Source organism: Euleptes europaea, chromosome 9 (assembly GCF_029931775.1).
Source record: "Euleptes europaea isolate rEulEur1 chromosome 9, rEulEur1.hap1, whole genome shotgun sequence".
Classification (NCBI taxonomy): domain Eukaryota; kingdom Metazoa; phylum Chordata; class Lepidosauria; order Squamata; family Sphaerodactylidae; genus Euleptes; species Euleptes europaea.
In genome coordinates this window covers 13221773-13242500 of record NC_079320.1, presented here as the reverse complement: position 1 = coordinate 13242500, position 20728 = coordinate 13221773, and the positions used below count along the sequence as shown (strand labels likewise).

The 20728-nt window shown below is 45.1% G+C and overlaps 1 protein-coding gene across 1 annotated transcript in view; it reads left to right on the top strand.

Moving 5' to 3' along the window:
* Positions 1-20728, top strand: part of HPSE (heparanase) — a 31146-nt gene that overhangs the window by 4208 nt on the left and 6210 nt on the right. The window contains exons 2-9 of the mRNA XM_056855795.1: positions 4369-4514; positions 7650-7784; positions 11488-11661; positions 13963-14134; positions 15703-15750; positions 18313-18406; positions 19171-19277; positions 20141-20255. Of these exons, the coding sequence (XP_056711773.1) occupies positions 4369-4514; positions 7650-7784; positions 11488-11661; positions 13963-14134; positions 15703-15750; positions 18313-18406; positions 19171-19277; positions 20141-20255 (991 nt within the window). The remainder of the gene's footprint in view (positions 1-4368; positions 4515-7649; positions 7785-11487; positions 11662-13962; positions 14135-15702; positions 15751-18312; positions 18407-19170; positions 19278-20140; positions 20256-20728) is intronic.

The following is a 20728-nucleotide window of genomic DNA, read 5'->3' as shown; positions in this document are numbered from 1 at the left end:
GAAGCTTCCTTATACTGAATCAGACCCTTGGTCCATTGAAGTCAGTATTGTCTACTCAGACCGGCAGCGGCTCTCCAGGATCTCAGGCAGAGGTCTTTCACAGCACCTACTTGCCTAGTCCCTTTAACTGGAGATGCCGGGGATTGGGGATTGGTTTGGTGCGGGGAGGGATTTCAATGGAATATAATGCCATAGAGTCCACCTTCCAAAGTGGCCATTTTCTCCATGGGAACTGTCACCTGGAGATCAGTTGTAATAGTGGGAGATTTATTTATTTATTCATTTATTTAATTTCTAACCCACCCTCCCTAGCCACGGCCAGACTCAGGGCGGGTAACAACATTAAAACCACAAATATCTGCAACAATAAAACATCTGAAACAATAAATACAATTATTAAAACAGATGGTCGCCATTTAATATAGTGCCCGCTTCTGCAAGAAATGCAGTCTTTATCTAATCTCCAGCACCACCTGGAGATTGGCAACCCTACTTTCTGGCAATCCGTAGATTGCTGTAGATGTAGTTATTTTAGTACGAGGACAAACAAAGCTTGTCTTCCATACATAAGCAGCCGTTCATGTGACGATTTATGGGTGTGAACTGGACCTGGAGTCCCCTATAGATAAACAGCCGATCATGCGACAGAGTGGTTGCTGTAGTGTAGTCCCTCAGGCTATACATCTTTGAATGCTTTCTGTGAAAATGAAATCCCTGTCCTTAGAAAATAGTTCAGTAAGAAGGCCTTTCTCCTTGTTGTCTAGTTTCTGCATCTAGAAAAGGTTTTTGTTTGTTGGTTTTCAGTTAGAACGTTGTTTTGTTGAAATTCCTCTGCATGGATTTCAGATAGCCATGTTGGTCCACAGCAAAATCTAAAAACAGCAAGCCACAAAATACCTTTTATTTAGTAGCAAGCAACATAACAGCCACGAACAGACCAGGTTTTGAGTTCTCCAGAAGTCTGATGCAGACTTATGGAGAAATCTGGTAAAGGGGAGGATGGGAAGAGAGAAAAAAGATGCTTCTAATCTTTATCTTAAGTCTTCTTGTCTGCATTCTGCATAGATTGCCCTGCAGATTAGAATATAATAATAATTTATTGCAGTCATACCGGTAGACCAAAGACTAGAATAGATTGGGTGTTACTGGGTGGGAGCTGGTATCAGTTTGCATCTCAAGCCTTCTAAAAAGAGGAAGAAGAAGAGTTGGTTTTTATACCCTGATTTTCTCTACCTTTTAAGGAGTCTCAAACCAGCTTACAATCATAAAATCACAGAGTTGGAATCACGTTCCCTTCTTCTCCCCACAATAGACACCTAGTGAGGTAGGTGGGACTAAGAGAGTTCGGAGAGATCTGTGACTGGCCCAAGGTCACCCAGCTGGCTTCATGTGGAGGAGTGGGAAATCGAACCCGGTTCACCAGATTAGAGTCCACTGCTCATGTGGAGGAGAGGGGAATCAAATCCATTTCTCCATATTAGAGTCCACCGCTTGAAGTGAGATAGTATAGCGCTGTGTAATTAGAATGGGAAACTAGGGCTGATGAGATCCAGGTTCAAATCCCCACTGCGCCAGTCACCATCTTTCAGCCTAGACTTCTTCACAGGGTTGTTGTGAGGATAAAATGGAGGAGGATTTATGCACAGGCTAAGTAAGCTACAGATTGGGGTCTTTAAATATTTTAAAAACCCTCCTAAAATTATTAAATTACTATTTTTTGGTAATGCTACAGGGCCTGTTAAACCTGGAATAATTTAGGACCTCAGTATGTTTTAATCCAGCCCTGGAGGGGAGAAATGTGCATGCCACCCTGAACTTTTTGTGGGAAGGGTGGGATAAAAATATAACACATGTAATGAAAAGGTGAGGGGAGAACTAGGGTTGCCAACCTCCAGGTACTAGGTGGAGATCTCCCACTATTGCAACTGATCTCCAGCCGATAGAGATCAGTTCCCCTGGAGAAAATGGCTGCTTTGGCAATTGGACTCTATAGCATTGAAGTCCCTCCCCTCCCCAAACCACGCCCTCCTCAGGTTCCGCCCCCAAAAATCTCCAGGTATTTCCCAACCCAGAGCTGGCAACCCTAGAGAGCACCCTCCTGTTTAAAATAGAGAAACTGGTAGAATATGTTAGAAGAAAAAGAAGAAGAAGAAGAGTTGGTTTTTATATGCTGACTTTCTCTACCACTTAAGTCAGAATCAAACCAGCTTACAATCGCCTTCCCTTCCCCTCCCCTCCCCACAACAGACACCCTGTGAGGTAGGTGGGGCTGAGAGGGTGTGACTAGCCCAAGGTCACCCAGTTGGCTTTGTGTGTAGGAGTGGGGAAACAAATCCAGTTCACCAGATTAGCCTCCGCCGCTCATGTGGAGGAGTGGGGGAATCAAACCCTGTTCTCCAGATCAGACTCCACCGCTCTAAACCACTGCTCTTTACCGCTACACCATGCTGGCCCTCCTTATGTAGTCTGGAATAGTACCGTCAACGAACATCCCATATCTGACCTGACAATACCTGTACCCTTGCTGAATAAGGAACAAAAGTGCTTTCTCCTTACCTGCCTCCTAGAAACTTTCTCCTTACTCACCTCCTAGAAACTTACTTAAAAAATGGAAGCTAACATTCTAACAAGGCCATATTATACACCTGCATGGTGATTCTGCACATGCAACCAGTCTTTTACCACTGCCGCCACCATGCCCATTTACCCCAGCTTCATGTGTACAATGGGTATACTGGCTACCCTTTGAGCCTCAGCCCTTAAAAGCCGCAGTTGCTGCTAACCAGTGATTTCAAAATGCAATGCTTTATCAGCTCCAATGAGGAAGTCGTTGGCGCTTGATAATCTGCCGCACGCACATCGCCCTTAAACTGATGCAGGAACCCTATGGTGATCCCACGTGAGCTGCATGAGTAATTCTACCAGGCAGCAAGTTCCTGGCACTTCGAAATTGCTGATGCATGTATACAACAGCAATAACAACAAAACACCAAGCTTGAACTCGTGACTCACCTGCTGCTGCGTCCGGAAATCCTCATTTCGTCAGCTGCTTTTTGCCTTGAAGCTCTGGTGCCGGATTCTTTGAGAGGCAATTGCGGAGGCTATGGGGAGGAGGAGGACTGAAAATGTCTGCCCCAGATTATCCATCGTTAACAAAGAGTACATACCAAGAGCCAGCATGGTGCAGTGGTTAAGAGCGGTGGACCCTGTTCTGGAGAACTGAGTTCGATTCCCCACTCCTCCACATGAAGCCAGCTGGGTGACCTTGGGCTAGTCACAGCTCTCTGTTAGAGCTCTCTCAGCCCCACTTACCTCACCTGTTGTGGGGAGAGGATGGGAAGGCAATTGTAAGCTGGTTTGATTCTCCTTAAAAGGTAGAGAAAATGGGCATATAAAAACCAACTCTGCCTCAATTAGCCATGATTTTGGCTGAACCAGTTCAGGGGTTGCCAGCTCTGGGTTGGGAAATTCCCAGAGATTTTGCGTGCGGAGCCTGGATTTGAGGATGGGAGGGACCTCAGCAGGCTATAATGCCACAGAGTCCACCCTCCAAAGCAGTCATTTTCTCTGGGGAAACTGATCTTGATCGCCTGGAGATCAGTTGTAATTGGGGGCGATCTCCAGGTGGCACCTGGAAGTTGGCAACTCTAACCTGTACTATTCTCAGAATTCCCTGGCTGTTTCTTTTTTGGAGGGGGGGGTTGGTTTTTGCATGATGTTGAAATTGGAGCGTCTTGATTTTTATAATTAGAAAATCCAAATTCTATGAAATGGAATACGGTAAATGATGAAAAGCTTTGTATATATGATGGATTTGGTTCATATGCTCCTGGTGAGGTTTTGTCATCTCTGACTGGTAGCGGCCCTACAGGGTCTCTGGCAGAGGCTCTTTCACATCTCCTACTATCTGAGCCTTTTAACTGGAGATGCTGGGGATTGAACTTTGGACCTTCCGCATTCAAGGCAGATTTTTTGCCACTGAGCCATTGTCCCTCTTATGGCTTCTATCTACACTGCTCTAATAATGAAGACAAAGGAATTATGGGACAGAAGCTAGTGTCATAGTTCCTTCCTATGCCAGCTGTTCCCTCTCTTTGGTCTTGACATTTGTGTAGCAAGGAGCCATTTCATCAGCGATCCTCCACTTTCCAGTGGAGGCTAACTGAGAAGAGTCATGGCAAGAGCAGTGCGTCATTCAGAGATGCAGCGGGCAGCCTCTTTGTTGGGGTGAGAGCTTTGGGTTTACAGAAGCTTCTAATTTGATATATTTCTCATGGCCCACATTGTTCGGAATTGGGTTACCATGATGAAGAAAAGCCCCTTGGATGGAAAGACATGTCCTTAACTTCTTGGGATTTGCTTTCCTAGCTCTCCGAAGTTGCGGACCTTAGCAAGAGGCTTATCGCCTGCCTTTCTGAGATTTGGAGGCACCAAAACAGACTTCTTGATCTTTGACCCCAAAAAGGAACCCACGTTTGAAGAGAAGATCTTCTCAGACTTGTTGGCGAAACAAGGTAAGTTGGCCGGTAAATACGGTTAAGGAAAGTACCTAATTTTGTTACTGGGAAAGAATCCTGAACAACGGTGGTTACCGCACTTGTATTCCCAGTAATGTATTAAGAGTTTGAAAATGTTATTAAACATACTGTTCGCACTTTCTGTATATTCCCACCGTTGTATTAAGAGTTTGAAAACGTTATAAAAAATACTGTTTGCACTTTGTTTGGCCCCTTTAGCTGTGAAGATGTCTTCCAACCATTTATAAGCCGTGGTATCCAAAAACCCTTTTAAAGTGATGTTTTTTATAACATTTTCAAACACTGGGAATACAAAGTGCGGTAACCCCATAGACTTGTCTGCAGTCATTCATAATTCAGCATGGAACATGGGATACATTCCTGCATTCAGTTTAAGTGGAGCGTACAGATTTGGGCTGCCCTGGGAGGAGGGAGGTGGCAAAGATCCCATCTGCTAGAAGAAGAAGAGTTGTTTTTTATATGCCGACTTTCTCTACCACTTAAGGAAAAATCAAACTGGCTTACAATCACCTTCCTTTTTACTCCCCACAACAGACACCCTGTGAGGCAGGTGGGGCTAAGACAGCTCTAGGAACTGTGACTAGCCCAAGGTCACCCAGCTGGCTTCATGTGTAGGAGTGGGGAAATGAATCCAGTTCACCAGATTAGCGTCCGCCGCTCATGTGGAGGACTGGGGAATCATACCCGGTTCTCCAGATCAGAGTCCACTGCTCCAGATTAGCGTCCGCCGCTCATGTGGAGGACTGGGGAATCATACCCGGTTCTCCAGATCAGAGTCCACTGCTCCAAACTACTGCTCTTAACCACTACACTACGCCGGCATTGCTCATGATACTTTGTTACCCTCTGCTCATGATACTTTGGATCCAGCCCATAATTCCCTCTATCAAATCCTTGTCAGGCATAAGAGCAAATAATTTGTGAAAAGTGAACATATCAGGGCTGATGTATATTCTTACAATGTTATCCTAAGCACAGTTGCACCCTTCTATGCCCATGGAGTTACAAGGATGTAACTCTGCTTAGGATAACACTGTTAAGTGTCTCCTATAGCACACAAATGTAGGCATTTTCACTTCCTGCTGTGCATTATTTAGAGCTAAAACAGATACACTGAAGCCCTCAAAAGGCTATATCATTTGAACCGTAGCAGAAGAATAAAATAGAATTCTCCCTCCCTGCTTATTTATTTATTTATTTATTTATTTCATTTATACCCCACCCGAGAAAGCTGTTAAGTAATTTGATACAAATCTCAGTTGAAAAGACTTTGAATCAAAAGATACGATCTTCAAGTCAGGTCGCAATTCCCGTCACTTGTCTTTTTAGAAATCCAGCTCTGGTCCATAGACTACTTTTTACAAGGACTAACTCCTTGTGAGTAGCCCTAAAGTTGCCAGCCCTGGCTTGAGAAATTTCTTGAGATTTAGGGACAGTGCCTGGGGAAGGTAGAGTTTGAGTTGGGGAGGTAGATCAGTGAGGAGGTCACCATAGGACGTCCCTTTCTCCTAGACTCTATGGTGTATCATAGAGTCTACCCTCTGAAGCTGTTGTTTCCTCCAAGGAAACTGAGCTGTGGTCTTGATATCAGATGTAATTCCAGGAGAATTCGATACCCCACCTTGAGATTGGTAACTCTAGTAGCCCCCACAAAAAAACCTTCAAAATCCTATCAGTTTTGTATTATGAGAATGCATCTGTATGTTGAAGTGAAAAAGCTTTCTAGAAGTTCTGGTCTGCCTTTTTCACAGAGGGATGTCAGCAGTTCTATTATACTAGCTGTGAATGTCCATTTCATCCTGTTTCAGGGGTTCAGAGCTGCTGACAGGTTTGGAAATTCCTGTTCTGGGCTCCATCACTTATTAAAACATCTCTCTAGATGCTTTAATAAAACACAGTTAATAAAACACAGTTAATATAACAGCTGATAGTCTGCTGGTAATTTCAAGATCATCAGACATTTAATGGTTTTTGCTTGATAAAGAGTCCTGATTTTAAATTAATTTAGTTTTGTAACTCAGAGTTACAATTCCCAATCTTTCCCAGTGTTTTTAGGGTCTTGTGGGTTCTATTGTGTATGTGCTGCATTAACAATTTTTATTCTTGTGAACTGCATCCAGCAATTTTGGTGAGCAGCAGTATATGTGTGTGTACATATATATATATGTGTGTGTGTGTGTGTGTATGCCCCCCACCTGCCCCAGTTATACCAGTGGATATACGAATTATGTTTTACTAATGAGCTAATTGCCTAGAAACAAATCATAACCGCAGAAGCAAGGAGTTCAAAAGGATCAGCTTCAGTTCAACCTTGGCAGGGCAACCTAATCAGATTTCTGAGAAAGGGAAGAGAGCAGACCTTGAGTTCCACCTCACTACTGGAGTTCTGTTGGTTCCACTGTGAAGGCCTCACTCCATACATCTTAGCCTCCAGAAGAAGGAGAAGAAGAGTTGGTTTTTATATGCCGACATTCTCTACCACGTAAGGAAGGATCAAACCAGCTTACAATCACCTTCCCTTCCCCTCCCCACAACAGACGCCCTGTGAGGTAGGTGAGGCTGAGAGAGCTCTAAGACAGCTGTGACTAGCCCAAGGTCACCCAGCAGGCTTCATATTTAGGAGTGAGGAAACCAACCCGATTCCCCAGATTAGCGTCCACTGCTCCAAACCATCACTCTACACCGCGCTGGCTCTTTGGAAACACAGAGAGTGAGACCTACCCCTGCAACAAACAAGTATGTTCATATGGGTAAAGATGCCCAGGGTTTGTTTTAATATTCCAGAGCTTTCAAACATTTTCAATAGTAGAAAAGAGCAAGAGTCCAGTAGCATCTTAAAGACTAACAAAAATATTTTCTGGCAGGGTATGAGCTTTCGTGAGCCACAGCTCACTTCTTCAGATACATTTTCAACTTAGTGGTCTGATTCAGTCCTTGGAGAAACAGGTCATAGGAAAGTGGTTGCTTGTACAGCACCTATACCTCTTTGCAAAGGAAATGGATGTGGCAAAGGTTGTCATCACTCTGTTTAACCCTGAGATGTCTCTCTCTCTCTCTCTCTCTCTTTGTGCATCTCTGTGTCTGCGCCTCTGTCTCTCTATCATGTGACAGATGCTGCAGACTTTTGTGGATCCAGACCTGCACCTTTGGACCTGATACAGCACTTGCAGTCACAATGGCCCTTCCAGGAGGTGCTCATCCGTGGGGAGCTGGACAGGAAGAAACACAAAAACACCACCATCACAAGTAAGGCGCCTGTGATCATTCCATGCTCATTCGAAAACCTTGCTTTGGCTGTTAACTGCAAATAGTGGAGCCTGGAAACAGGAGCTCTTCTTACTGTAGGGTCGGTATACTGGTGGCCCAGGGATTTAATCTGGCCCCCTTTCCCCCAAGGCCTCCTTAATATACACCTTAATATATATTAATATAATATATATATATATATATATATATATATATATATATATTCAATAAGCATGTGGACAGGAATGAGCCTGTGGATATTGTGTACTTGGATTTCCAAAAAGCTTTTGACAAAGTCCCCCACCAAAGACTGCTAAGCAAACTTAATAGTCATGGGATTAGAGGACAAGTCCTCTTATGGATTGAGAGCTGGCTGAAAAATAGGAAGCAGAGAGTAGGAATCTATGGTCAGTTCTCACAATGGCGAGATGTGAGCAGTGGGGTGCCTCAGGGATCTGTGTTGGGACTGGTGCTTTTCAACCTGTTCATCAATGACCTGGAGTTGGGGTTAAACAGTGAAGTAGCCAAGTTTGCAGATGACACCAAATTATTTAGGGGGGTTAAAACAAAATCGGACTGTGAAGAGCTCCAGAAGGATCTCTGCGTACTGGAAGAATGGGCATTAAAATGGCAAATGAGATTCAATGTGAGCAAGTGTAAAGTGATGCATATTGGGCAAAAAATCCCAACTTCACATATACACTGATGGGATCTGTGCTTGCAGCAACCGACCAAGAAAGGGATCTCGGGGTGGTAGTGGATAGCTCAATGAAGATGTCAACCCAGTGTGCGGCTGCTGTCAAAAAGGCAAAGTCCATGCTGGCCATAAATAGACGAGGAATAGAGAATAAAACTGCTGATATCATACTACCCTTGTACAAATCTATGATGAGACCACACTTGGAATACTGTGTACAGTTCTGGTCACCACACCTAAAAAAGGATATTACAGAGCTTGAGAAGGTGCAGAAAAGAGCAACCAAAATGATTAAGGGACTAGAGCAACTGTCCTATGGGGAGTGGTTAGGACGCTTAGGGCTGTTTAGCTTGGAAAGAAGGCTGCTAAGGGGAGACATGATAGAGGTCTATAAAATTATGCATGGTTTGGAGAGAGTAGACAGGGAGAAGTTTTTCTCCCTCTCCCATAATACTAGAACACGGGGTCATCTGCTAAAGCTGGAGAGCGAGAGATTCAGAACAGATAAAAGGAAATATTTTTTCACACAAGGCATAGTTAAATTGTGGAACTCCCTGCCCCAGGATGTGGTGATAGCTGCTAGCTTGGAGGGCTTTAAGAGGGGAATGGACATATTCATGGAGGAGAGGGTATTCATGGTGTTAGTTAGAATGGATACTAGTCATTCTGCATACCTATTCTCTCTAGTATCAGAGGAGCATGCCTATTATTTTGGGTGCGGTGGAACACAGGCAGGATGGTGCTGCTACACTCGTCTTGTTAGTGGCTTCCTAGAGGCACCTGGTTGGCCACTGTGTGAACAGACTGTTGGACTTGATGGGCCTTGGTCTGATCCAGCAGGGCCTTTCTTATGTTCTTACTTCATCTGCCTTCTCTCATGTGAGCTGAAAAAATGGCCAAGAGCCCATTTACCCTCTCCTCACTAGTAAAGCTTTGGCGGAAGCTTTCTGTTATAAGATACCTCAGAGAACCTGACCCTGAGACAAGGACAAAGGTATATTTCATCCTAGTTCTCCCCCTCTTTCAATGTGAGCCAAGGGATTAAATGCAGCCCCTATTTTCCCAGGACCTCCTTAATATGCACCTCCGTTGCTTTCTCTCAGGTGAAGCTCTGGCATAGTCTTTGGCTTATGCATAGTGTGTGTTAAGTGCCATCAAGTCGCTTCCAATTTATGGCGACCCAATGAATCAATGTCCTCCAAAATGTCCTACAGTTAACAGCCTTGCTCGAGTCGTGCAAACTGAGGGCCGTGGCTTCCTTTATAGAGTCAATCCATCTCTTGTTGGGTCTTCCTCTTCCTGCTGCCTTCATCTTTTCCTAGCATGATTGTCTCTCCCAGTGACTCTTGTCTTCTCATAATGGGACCAAAGTACAACAGCCTCAGTTGTGTCATTTTCGCTTCTAGGGACAGTTCAGGCTTGATTTGATCCAAACCCCACTTATTTGACTTTTTGGCAGTCCACGGTATCCCTAACACTGTCTTCCAGCACTCCATTTCAAAGGAGTCTACGTGCGTAGCTGTGCATAAACCACCAGAGCTAGCAAATTGGAGTGAGCAGCTCTGGTGCATAATGGGCAGGATCCGCCAGGGCTTCTAACGCTCTTATTACTGGGGAGAATGAAAGAGCCCTTTGCCCACGTCTTGGCTTGTACAGGAGTGAGAGCCAATGTTGATGGCCCAGAGCTGTTCTCTACGCAAAGTATGGATCTATCACTGGGGTGTGGCTCTGTACCACAGTCACAATTAGAATCGAACTTTGCTTGGCTTTTGTGTGTGTGTGTGTGCGTGTGCAAAGTGCCATTAAGTCTGTGGGAGGGGTTGTGGCTCAGTGGTAGAGCATCTGCTTGGCATGCAGAAGGTCCCAGGTTCAATCCCCGGCATCTCCAGTTTAAGGGACTAGGCAAGTAGGTGATGTGAAAGACCTCTGCCTGAGACCCTGGAGAGCCGCTGCCGGACTATACTGATTTTGAGGGACCAAGGGTCTCATTCAGTATAAGGCAGTTTCATGTGTTCATGTGTTAAAGTCAGAGCTGACTTACAGTGACCCCGTAGGGTTTTCAAAGGCAAGAAACGTTCAGAGGTGGTTTGCCATTGCCTGCTTCCGCGTGGGCTGAGAGAGTTCTGAGAGAACTGTGACTGGCCAAAGGTCACCTAGCAAGTTTTCATTTGGAGGAGTGGGGAATCAAACCCAGTTCTCCAAATTAGAGTCCGCCGTTCCCATCACCTGCCAATTAGGGGTCAAACTACATGTTACCTATGATACTTGTTGAGTCAGGATTCCCCCAACGCGTATCCTTTGTGCAGATAGATTTGATGTTAGGGAATGAATGTTTGCAAGCATGGTGGGGCCTGATGCAGCTCAGGCTTCCTTCCTGCACACTTTTCCTGAGCCAAAATGGCCACAGGGGGTCATAGAACAGGCTTCCTCAGGAGGTGGTGAGCTCTCCTTCCCTGGAGGTTTTTAAGCAGAGATTAGATGACCATCTGCCAGCAATGCTGATTCTATGACCTTAGGCAGTTCATGAGAGGCAGTTTATGAGAGGGAGGGCATCTTGGCCATCTTCTGGGCATGGAGTAGATGTCACTGGGTGTGTGTGGGGGAGGTAGTTGTGAAATTCCTGCATTGGGCAGGGGGTTGGACTAGATGACCCTGGTGGTCCCTTCCAACTCTATGATTCTATGTTTGCCCCAGTGTGGGGCTCCATGTGCTGCAGTTAGTGCATGTGGAGTCCCACAGTGGGGACTATGACTCAGCTTGTGTCACAAGGTAGCATGTCCTTTGGCCCTTATAACATTATTGTGTTAGGTGTACCAGGACTGAAGCTGGCATCTTCTAAGTGCACTGAACACATGTGCCACAGAGTTTACAGATCTCCAATAAGTTGAATTAGATCATTTGGGATTGGAAAAATGCCCTAGAAATCCAGCCTCCGAATATGGGTGTTGTTGTTTTTTAGGGGGGTGGGTCTTATTTCCTCCCTCACCCTCTTCACTGTCTTCACAGGAAGCACACTGGACATTCTGTACAACTTTGCAAAGTGTTCCGAGCTGCACCTGATCTTCGGACTCAATGCGTTGCTCCGGACACGCAGCTCCCTCTGGGACAGCTCGAACGCTCGGTCCGTTTTGGATTATTGTGATTCTCAGAACTACGACATGTCTTGGGAACTTGGGAACGGTACGTCCAGAATTCGTATGCACTTACTTGTGGAAGTGTGTTGTGTGTATATGCACACTAGGGAGATAGGAATCATAAACTCCTTTAAACATTGCCTGAAAATTATATTAATGACGGTGAAGGACGGCCTTATCTATGAACTAAAAGAAGATCACTTCAGCACCTGTTGGATGCAAGAAGTCGACAAAAAATTACAACCTTTTGGTCTGTCTAAGAATACCCTACTAAATATGGGGGAAAGGAAATCTATATTAACTATTAAGAGATGCATAAAAGAATTAGACCATCATAGTTCCACAATGCGTGCCCGGAGAGTATGTTCAACTCAATTCTTTGGCATTCCTCCCCCTTTGCTAACTCCACTATACTTTTACAACCTGACAGTCCCTTCCTTCCGAAGAGCCTTTATGCTCGCCGGTTTAAATGCTGCACCCTCCGCAGTATTAAATGGAAGATATGGAAATCTACCATACTCTGAATTGCTCATGCAATTCAAAGAAAATTGACACATTATCTCATAAGATGATGGAATGCCCCCTCTTTAAACACCACCGTGATAAATGGATCACCCCCATATTGGCATAATTCCTGCCCCCATAACAAGAGACAAAATAGCCCCTTTTTTGCTGAGGGATAGAGATCCAAATATAACACTGGCCGTGGCCAAATATCTCTCCATCGTATTTTCCTCTAAGAAATAACTGCTCAGGACCTATGGGTCATAGGAGCAAAGAAGGAAAGGTAAGGTAATAATCAATTCAGCCCTGTAAAACTGCAGACTTGTGAGTCAGGTGCTTTCAGACAAGGCTATTTATCCTTCCCTCCCTCCCTTTTTTTTTTTTGCTATGTTGTGACTACATACCATCAAGGCAAGGTTCCAATGGAGAGTGGATGGCTGTCCAGTCCAGTATTACAGAGTGAATTAATATGCTGTTTTTGGCTGCACAAGTTAGAGCAATCAATTTCAGTAAAGTAATTCATAGAACTTTTATTAATACTGCAAAATAAACCCTGGCATTACCCTATTCCTGGCCACCAAAACACTGTTTGAAATTAACTTATGGAACTCACTGCCGCAGGATGGAATAATGGCCACTGGCTTAAATGGCTGTAAAAAAAGGAGTGGCTAAATCAATGGGAAAAGATATTATAAACAGTAAGGTCAAAGGACAATTCAGTGCAAGTGGAGTAGGCAGTCACCTTTCTATGACTCTCCCTGCAAAGCTCAAGTTAAGCACCAGGAACTTTCATGTTAACATGGTTGATGCTGTGCTTATCTTGTATGCATTTGAGATTTGCACAGAAAATAGTGTGTGTCTCTTGCATTTCACAGGGTTTAACAACTTTTACAATATCAGGGGCCTGGAGACCAAGCCCTATGAGGAAAGGGACTTGGAAATGTTTAGTCTGGAAATGAGGAGGTTGAGGGGGGTCATAAGAATATAAGAACATAAGAAAAGCCAAGCTGGATCAGACCAAGGCCCATCAAGTCCAGCAGTCTGTTCACACCGTGGCCAACCAGGAAGCCCACAAGCAAGATGGACGCAGCAGCATTATCCTGCCTGTGTTCCACAGCACCTAATATAATAGGCATGCTCCTCTGATCCTGGAGAGAATAGGTATGCATCATGGCTAGTATCCATTTTGACTAGTAGCCATGAATAGCCCTCTCCTCCATGAACATGTCCACTCCCCTCTTAAAGTCTTCCAAGTTGGCAGCCATCACCACATCCTGGGGCAGGGAGTCCCACAATTTAACTATGCTTTGTGAGAAGAAAATACTTCCTTTTATCTGTTTTGAATCTCTCACCCTCTTCAGCAGATGACCCAAGCAGATGAGAAAGATCACTCTCTTTAAATATTTGAAGGGCTGCCACTTAGAGGAGGGCAGGGAGCTGTCCCTTTTGGCAGCAGAGGATAGGACTTGCAATAATGGGTTTAAATGACAGGCGGAAAAGTACCAGCTGGACATTAGGAAAAAAAATTTTTTATGAGTAGTTCAGCAGTGGAACCTGCTGCCTAGGGAGGTGGTGAGCGCTCTCCCTCTCTGGCAGTCTTTAAGCAGCGACGGTGGCATGGCGGCACCAGGAAATGCCATTTTCAGGGCAGCCCTTAGCTAGAGCACTTCATTCGTCTCCTGTTCTGAGTGTTCTCTGTGGCTTTGAAGCTTATCTAGCCACTCTTCTGATATGCTGTACTTTGGGTTAATGATTACCACCGTACAAATTCTGAATGAGTCATGGCTAACCCTCCCTTGGAAAGTTATCGAAGGAAATAACTGTTTCTATGTGTTTTCTCCAGAGCCCAACAGCTTCAGGCTGAAGTCTGGCATCCATATCGACGGCTTCCAGTTAGGACAAGACTTCATACAACTGCGTCACCTTCTGGGCAACTACAGCCGCTACAGAAATTCCAAACTGTATGGGCCTGACGTAGGCAGGCCACGAAAGCACACTCAGAAGTTGCTGAGGAGGTAATAGGAAAGTATTTTGTAGGGTAGGGTTAATAAGCCAACTAGCTACTTTGGCCCAGTGCAGGCATGACGATTAACCACGGTTTGCTTTAACTAGTGTTGGCTGCCTGAATGTTGGTTAAGATCAAAAACATATCATGCGCTTATGCTTTTACTTGCAACATAAGCAAGTGGCGTAGCGGTTAAGAGCGGCAGACTAATCTGGAGAACAGGGTTTGTTTCCTTGCTCCTCCACATGAAGCCAGCTGGGTGACCTTGGGCTAGTCACAGCTCTCCTAGAGCTCTCTCAGCCCCACCTACCTCACAGGGTGTCTGTTGTGGGGAAGGGAAGGTGAGCTACTTTGGAAGGGAAGGGAAGTCACTTTGAGACTCCTTAAAGGTAGAGAAAAGCGGGGTATGAAAACCAACTCTTCTTCTACCTTGGAGGTGAGGTCATAGCTCAGTGACAGAGAATCTGCTTTTCACGGAGAAGGGCCTAGGGTCAGTCTCTGGCATCTCCGGATACCTGGGGAAGGTGATTTGTAAGCTGCTTTGAGACTCCTTAAAGGTAGAGAAAAGCGGGGTATGAAAAGCAACTCTTCTTCTTCTACCTTGGAGGTGAGGTCATAGCTCAGTGGCAGAGAATCTGCTTTTCATGCAGAAGGGTCTAGGGTCAGTCTCTGGCATCTCCGGATACCTGGGGAAGCAAAAGAACTCTGTCCAGCATGCTCATGCCCACTCTACCTCCCCACACAATGAGTCAACAGGCAGATGGGTCATCTGCATAGGGCTGCTATGCACAGGTGGGCATAGATCTGCTTGACATCTTGTGTGGTGAAACAGGCCTCACAAGAACCTTGTTCTGCATCACGGGGAAGGACGAAGTGGCTCTTGTTGCAAGATCCCCAATAAGGCTCCTCTTCGTGCCAGAGACAGGTGTGATTTTTTAATTAGGGAAATGGTGTTGGGGGATGGGAGAAAGGTTTAACCCCTCCCAGAGCTCGGGCCCCAATCCATGTTGCACGCATAGCCACACGCACCAACACACCGTGCCGGCTTTTTTAGAAGAAGGAGAAGAGTTGGTTTTTATATGCTGACTTTCTCTACCACTTAAGGAAGAATCAAACAGGCTTACAGTCACCTTCTCTTTTATTGTTAAAAAATAAGCCAGGAGATCCGCTCAGGATTTTCCATTGTAGTGGGTGGTTTGGCCTTCAGTGAGGGTCAAATCATGACCTGTCCAGTACATGGAGGATACTGACAGAGTGAATCGATGTAAAGTTAAGCACTTGGTGAAACAGTTGTGAGCTCACCTGGCGGTGCGGGTTAATTTGTTAGCCAGGTACCTGCTCAGACAGTCAGGTGTCCCCTTCCATCACCGACCAGTCTCCTCACCAGTTATTTCATCATCAGCATGCCGGTCGGTCCCCAGTGGCTGACCGACTTCCAGCCCCTGATTTGATGCCAGGGAATGATATTAGCCAAGAACGCTCTTGTCTCATCTGCCCGTTGCACTTCCCACAAATTTAGACTCTGAGGGAAAAAAGAGTGAGTGAGCGATGAAATCATCCCTGTGGTTTCTTTTGCAGCTTCCTGAAATCGGGAGGGAAAGTAATTGATTCTGTCACGTGGCACCAGTAAGTACTCTGTTTGTATCCAGCAGTTTTGTGATCCAGCCATGACCTTAGCGTATAGTACATGAGAATGTCTTGCACTGCTGAGGATCTAAGCCTTCATGTGCGTAGACATCTATATATCATTATTATTATTTATTTATTACAGCCACAGGCCAGCATAAAATATAAAATATACATCCTATAATAAAATTATACAACTTCCACTTACAACATCTCATCCATACTAGTTAATCTGAAGGTTTGCCCATAAGGTCTTTGTTCTTCATAAATGCCTTCCGCTTCCAGCAAACATAGGAGCAAAATTTTGCTACAGAATATGAGATATAACTCACCCTCTCTTCCAGTAGATAGTCTACCAAGGAGGCCTCAGAGGTGTAAGAGTGTACAAATCGAGATAGGAGGGCAGTAATTAAACAATTTCTGGCATCATTATAATGTTCACAATGGAGCGAAATATGTGCCAGCGTCTCCACTGTATCCATGGGACAAGAGCATTTTGCATGTCTCTCTTGGGCAATGAAGAAACCCTCCTGAGAGTACAGCAGATGGAAGGGCATCAAATCGGGCCCTAGAAAAGGCCCATCTTAATGTTGGGGAAGTAACTGAGGTTAGGTAAGGGGCTGGACATCTATATAGCTAATGCTCACTTGTGCCCCCTGCCTGCGGATACATAAATCCACAGATAGGGGGCACACTCACCCCAAACAGATGTTTCTGCAAACTTAGGGAACCCCCTAGGTCTGCAGAATAATCTGAAATTTTAAAAAGGGGGATTTAAATCCTCCCAATTTTTAAAAAAGTGTTATCCGTGCTTTTTTTTAAAAAAGCATTTTTTTCCTCCCACTGGCAAGTTTCACAGGCTGCCACTTATAAACATATATTGCTTGCCGGGGGGGGGGGGGGGGCAAGAAAACCCTCTATGGTTCAGAGGCCGGTTTCTCATGGCTTCAGAGAACCTTGTTCTGCTTCCCCTTTCCCCGAAATCTCCTTTCAAGAACACTGATAGTTAAATTTCTGAAAGCTTTCCAGTGGCTGCTCAAAACGGATTTACAGTGCCGTCCTAAACAGAGTTTCAGGAGGGTAGCTGTGTGTCAAGCCTGAGCCTGCCTTGGTGTGGCTACGTAACCAAGCTTACCCTGGGTTTGGTTCAAGTCTCCAATAGCTCACACACAACGAAGCAAAAGCAGCTTTATTGAAGAAATTCAAGGGGGTAAATTAAAAAAAGATCACATAGTTCAGTGGCAGTCTTAATGCGCAGAATAAAATAACAAAACTAGCTAGCTGACTACTTAATTCTTTTTGCAACAATGCTGGTTCTTACATTTAAAGTGTGCCAGAGCATACAACGAGTACCTTCAGGCAGCAAGGGTGGGGTAGGTGGTGGAAAAAGGATAAGAAGGGGCATCCTCTTCCATCATGGGCTGTACTTCATAGGAACTGCTGGCCATAACCTTCCTCAACCAGTCACAGGGTATATTCTGTAAGTCTAAGGTATATTCTGGACAGGAGCAAGTTTCCTCCTCCTCTACCAGATTCAGAGTTGAACTGTGTGAGCTATTTAGCAGGCCAGTAACCTTCAGTTTTGGGGGATCAGCTGACACCTGCAGAGAAGTCAGTCCAGTGAAATAAGAGTTTAGCTGGAAATTTCCGCTAATATGGCTTCTCTCTTGACCCTGTGTTGGTCTGCAGTAGAAGAGCCCATGTTCGAGTACAGGAGCACCTTAAAGGCCAGTAAAGGGTTTTCAGGGAATAAGCTTTCAAGAATCAGAGCTCCCTTCATCATATGCAAGTCACTTAGACTCTCGAAAGCTTATACCTCAAAAATCTTGTTGGCCTCTTAGGTACTACTGGACTCGAATCTAGCTGTCCTAACCAGAGTTACACCCTTCTAAGCCCATTGATTTCAAGACTGTGCCACCCATCCTCCAAGATAGACTCAGGCCTATTGCCGGTTCGTGCTGTTTCAGATCCATGTCCCCCCATTAAGGTTGCCAGGTCTCTCTTTGCCATCGGTGGAAGGTTTTTGGGGTGGAGAGTGAGGAGGGTGGGGTTTGGGGAGGGGAGGGACTTCAATGCCATAGAGTCCAATTGCCAAAGCGGCCGTTTTCTCCAGGTGAACTGATCTCTATTGGCTGGAGATCAGTTGTAATAACGAGAGATCTCTGTCTAGTACCTGGAATGGCAACCCGATCCCCCATTAAGTTTTTTATAACGTGGGAGTGCCTCTAGAAGCTTGCAAATGTTAAACATGTGACCAGTTCGGACAAACATCAAGGACAGGCTGTGCCTTAATGCAACACTTAAACCACCGGAAGGTCAGCCAAGACAACAGAAAGAAAGGCAGGCAATGGTAAAGCACCTCCAAACAGCTCTTGCCTTGAAAACCCTACGGGTCACCATAAGTCAGCTGTAACTTGACATCATGCACACACACACACCATTAATTAACACTGTTTGTTCCGCTTCTGTGTGGCTTGTGGGCCATAATAAAGATTAACTTGACTTGACCACCACGGAAAACCAGGTGGAATAGAAACAGCAGACATCTCTTGGTTTTTGCAGTTACTATGTAAATGGACGAAATGCTACCCGAGAAGATTTCCTCAGTCCAGATGTGCTAGATACCTTCATTGCAGACATACAGGATATTCAGCAGGTACAGGGCATCTTTGTGGGTGGCTGGATTTGGGGGTAGGGCCCAAAATATAGTTTAATAAGAAAAACACAGGGGGGGAGGCCTGGATTCCCCCACTTCAGTGGCTTAAAGCTTCCCACGTAGGGTCACCTCCCTCTTTTCCTTCCCAGTCACTCTCAAAACCCACCAGTGTGGTGTAGTGGTTAAGAGCGGTGTTTTGGAGTGGTGGACTCTGATCTGGAGAACTGGGTTTGATTCCCCACTCCTCAACGTGAAGCCAGCTGGGTGACCTTGGGCTAGTCACAGTTCTCTTACAGTTCTCTCAGCCTCACCTACCTCACAGGGTGTCTGTTACGTGGAGGGAAAGGGAAGGCGATCGTAAGCTGGTTTGATTCTCCCTTAAGTGGTAGAGAAAGTCGGCATATAAAAACCAACTCTTCTTCTCCGTCTGGTTCCCCCACTGTCCAAGGTTGCTGAGACGTTAACCCCTGTCTCCCAGGGGCAGGATCACATGAACACATGAAGCTGCCTTATACTGAATCAGACCCTCGGTCCATCCAAGTCATCATTGTCTACTCTGACCAGTAGCTGCTCTCCAGGGTCTCAGGCTGAGATCTTTCACATAACCTACTTGTCTAGTCCCTTTAACTGGAGATGCCGGGGATTGAAGCTGGGGATTGATGCCAGGGATTGAAGACCTTCAGCATGCTACGCAGATGCTCTACCACTGAGCCACAGCCCCTCCCCTGATCCTATACTGATTTTCCCTTCTGTGTCTTCTCTAGATTGTCGATGCCACAGTACCAGGCAAGAAAATATGGCTGGGAGAGACAAGCTCAGCCTATGGAGGTGGCGCTCCCCGACTGTCTAATACATATGTTGCTGGTTTTATGTAAGGATAATTATACCTGTTGGGAAAAAAAAACCTGAACTTTCGTCTTATTAAGGGATCTCATCCATCTGCAGCAAACATACCGACAACTTTTCCTTGAGCCAAACAGGAGAAGTTCTTGTGTTCATTGGAGCCTGAGAACCTCCATCCACCCCAAAGCTGCTAGGATTATATAACAGTCATAGAAACTCACCCCTATCAGATGGGCGATCCACATGGCAAGCCCTAAAGGAAACAAAATGGACATTGTCGTTTCTTTTATTAGCCTGAAGTTGTGTAATGTATAAAGAGGCAATCTTCCAAGTTACACAGAACTTTCATTCTGGTTGACATCTATTGAAGAGTTCTGTGTAAGAAGCTTGTACGCGCTTGCACTTTCTGTTTAAACGAAACGAAGTCATGTGTGTGGTTCACTGCAGGGCTCTGAAAGTCTGTTATAAAGGACAAACCTTTGAAATAAGGGCTTGTGTGCCTCCCTGCCAAGGCCTGAATATATCCTACTTCAGTGCCCACCACTCCTCCCAGCTACAGTTATTGAGCCAGAGTTAAAACACCACAGCTGCAATCCAGCACAATTTCCTGGGAGCGAGTCTGATTGAATTAAATGGGGTTTACTTCTGAGCAGACCAGTTTAGGTTCCCTTCTCCATCATCCAAGAATATGTATTTCTCTAATCTTGTGGAATGATTCAGAGGTAGCACTTTGCACTGGGCTGGACAACCTTTCTGCCACATGCACTGGAGGAAAATCCACCCAACTTTGTCTAGAATGTGTTCCTTCTCATCTTCTAATTGCTTTACGATTTTCATTGTTTGTTTATTTATTTATTGCATTGAGGTTTTTTCTCCAATTTTATTTGCCAGGTGGCTGGACAAACTAGGACTGTCAGCTAAGCTGGGTATCGATGTGGTGATGAGACAGGTCTTTTTTGGAGCGGGAACATACCATTTGGTGGATGCCCTCTTCGAACCTCTGCCAGTATGTATACAATAATAATGTCCTTTAAAAAAAAAAAAAACGTCCATTTTTCTGTAGATGCTTTCTGGATTTTTCTCTGCTGAGCTACAAATTATGCATGATTTGCCCCCATGCAGAACAATTTAGAACTAGTAGTCATGTGTTTATTGTGTGTGGCCCTAGGCCTTTACAATCTAGACGATATTACGACAACTTAAAATATAAATATAAAATCCCTTAAAAGCTGTAAGATTAAAATACACCAATTTGGTTCTTTTCCTCATTTAGTGGCTTTCTTTGCCCTAATTTTCCTGGCCGCCAGGCCATAAAGTGCCATTTTTCACAATTTAGAACTAGCCTTGGGGCTGATCTAAGGGGTTTTTACCCTAGGCTAGATGCCCTGGCCACGTGCTCCCTATCAGCCGGCAGGCCTAGGAGCACCCTGAGCCACTGGCAAACCTGGCGACCTGAATGGCAGAGCTGGGGCCATGGGT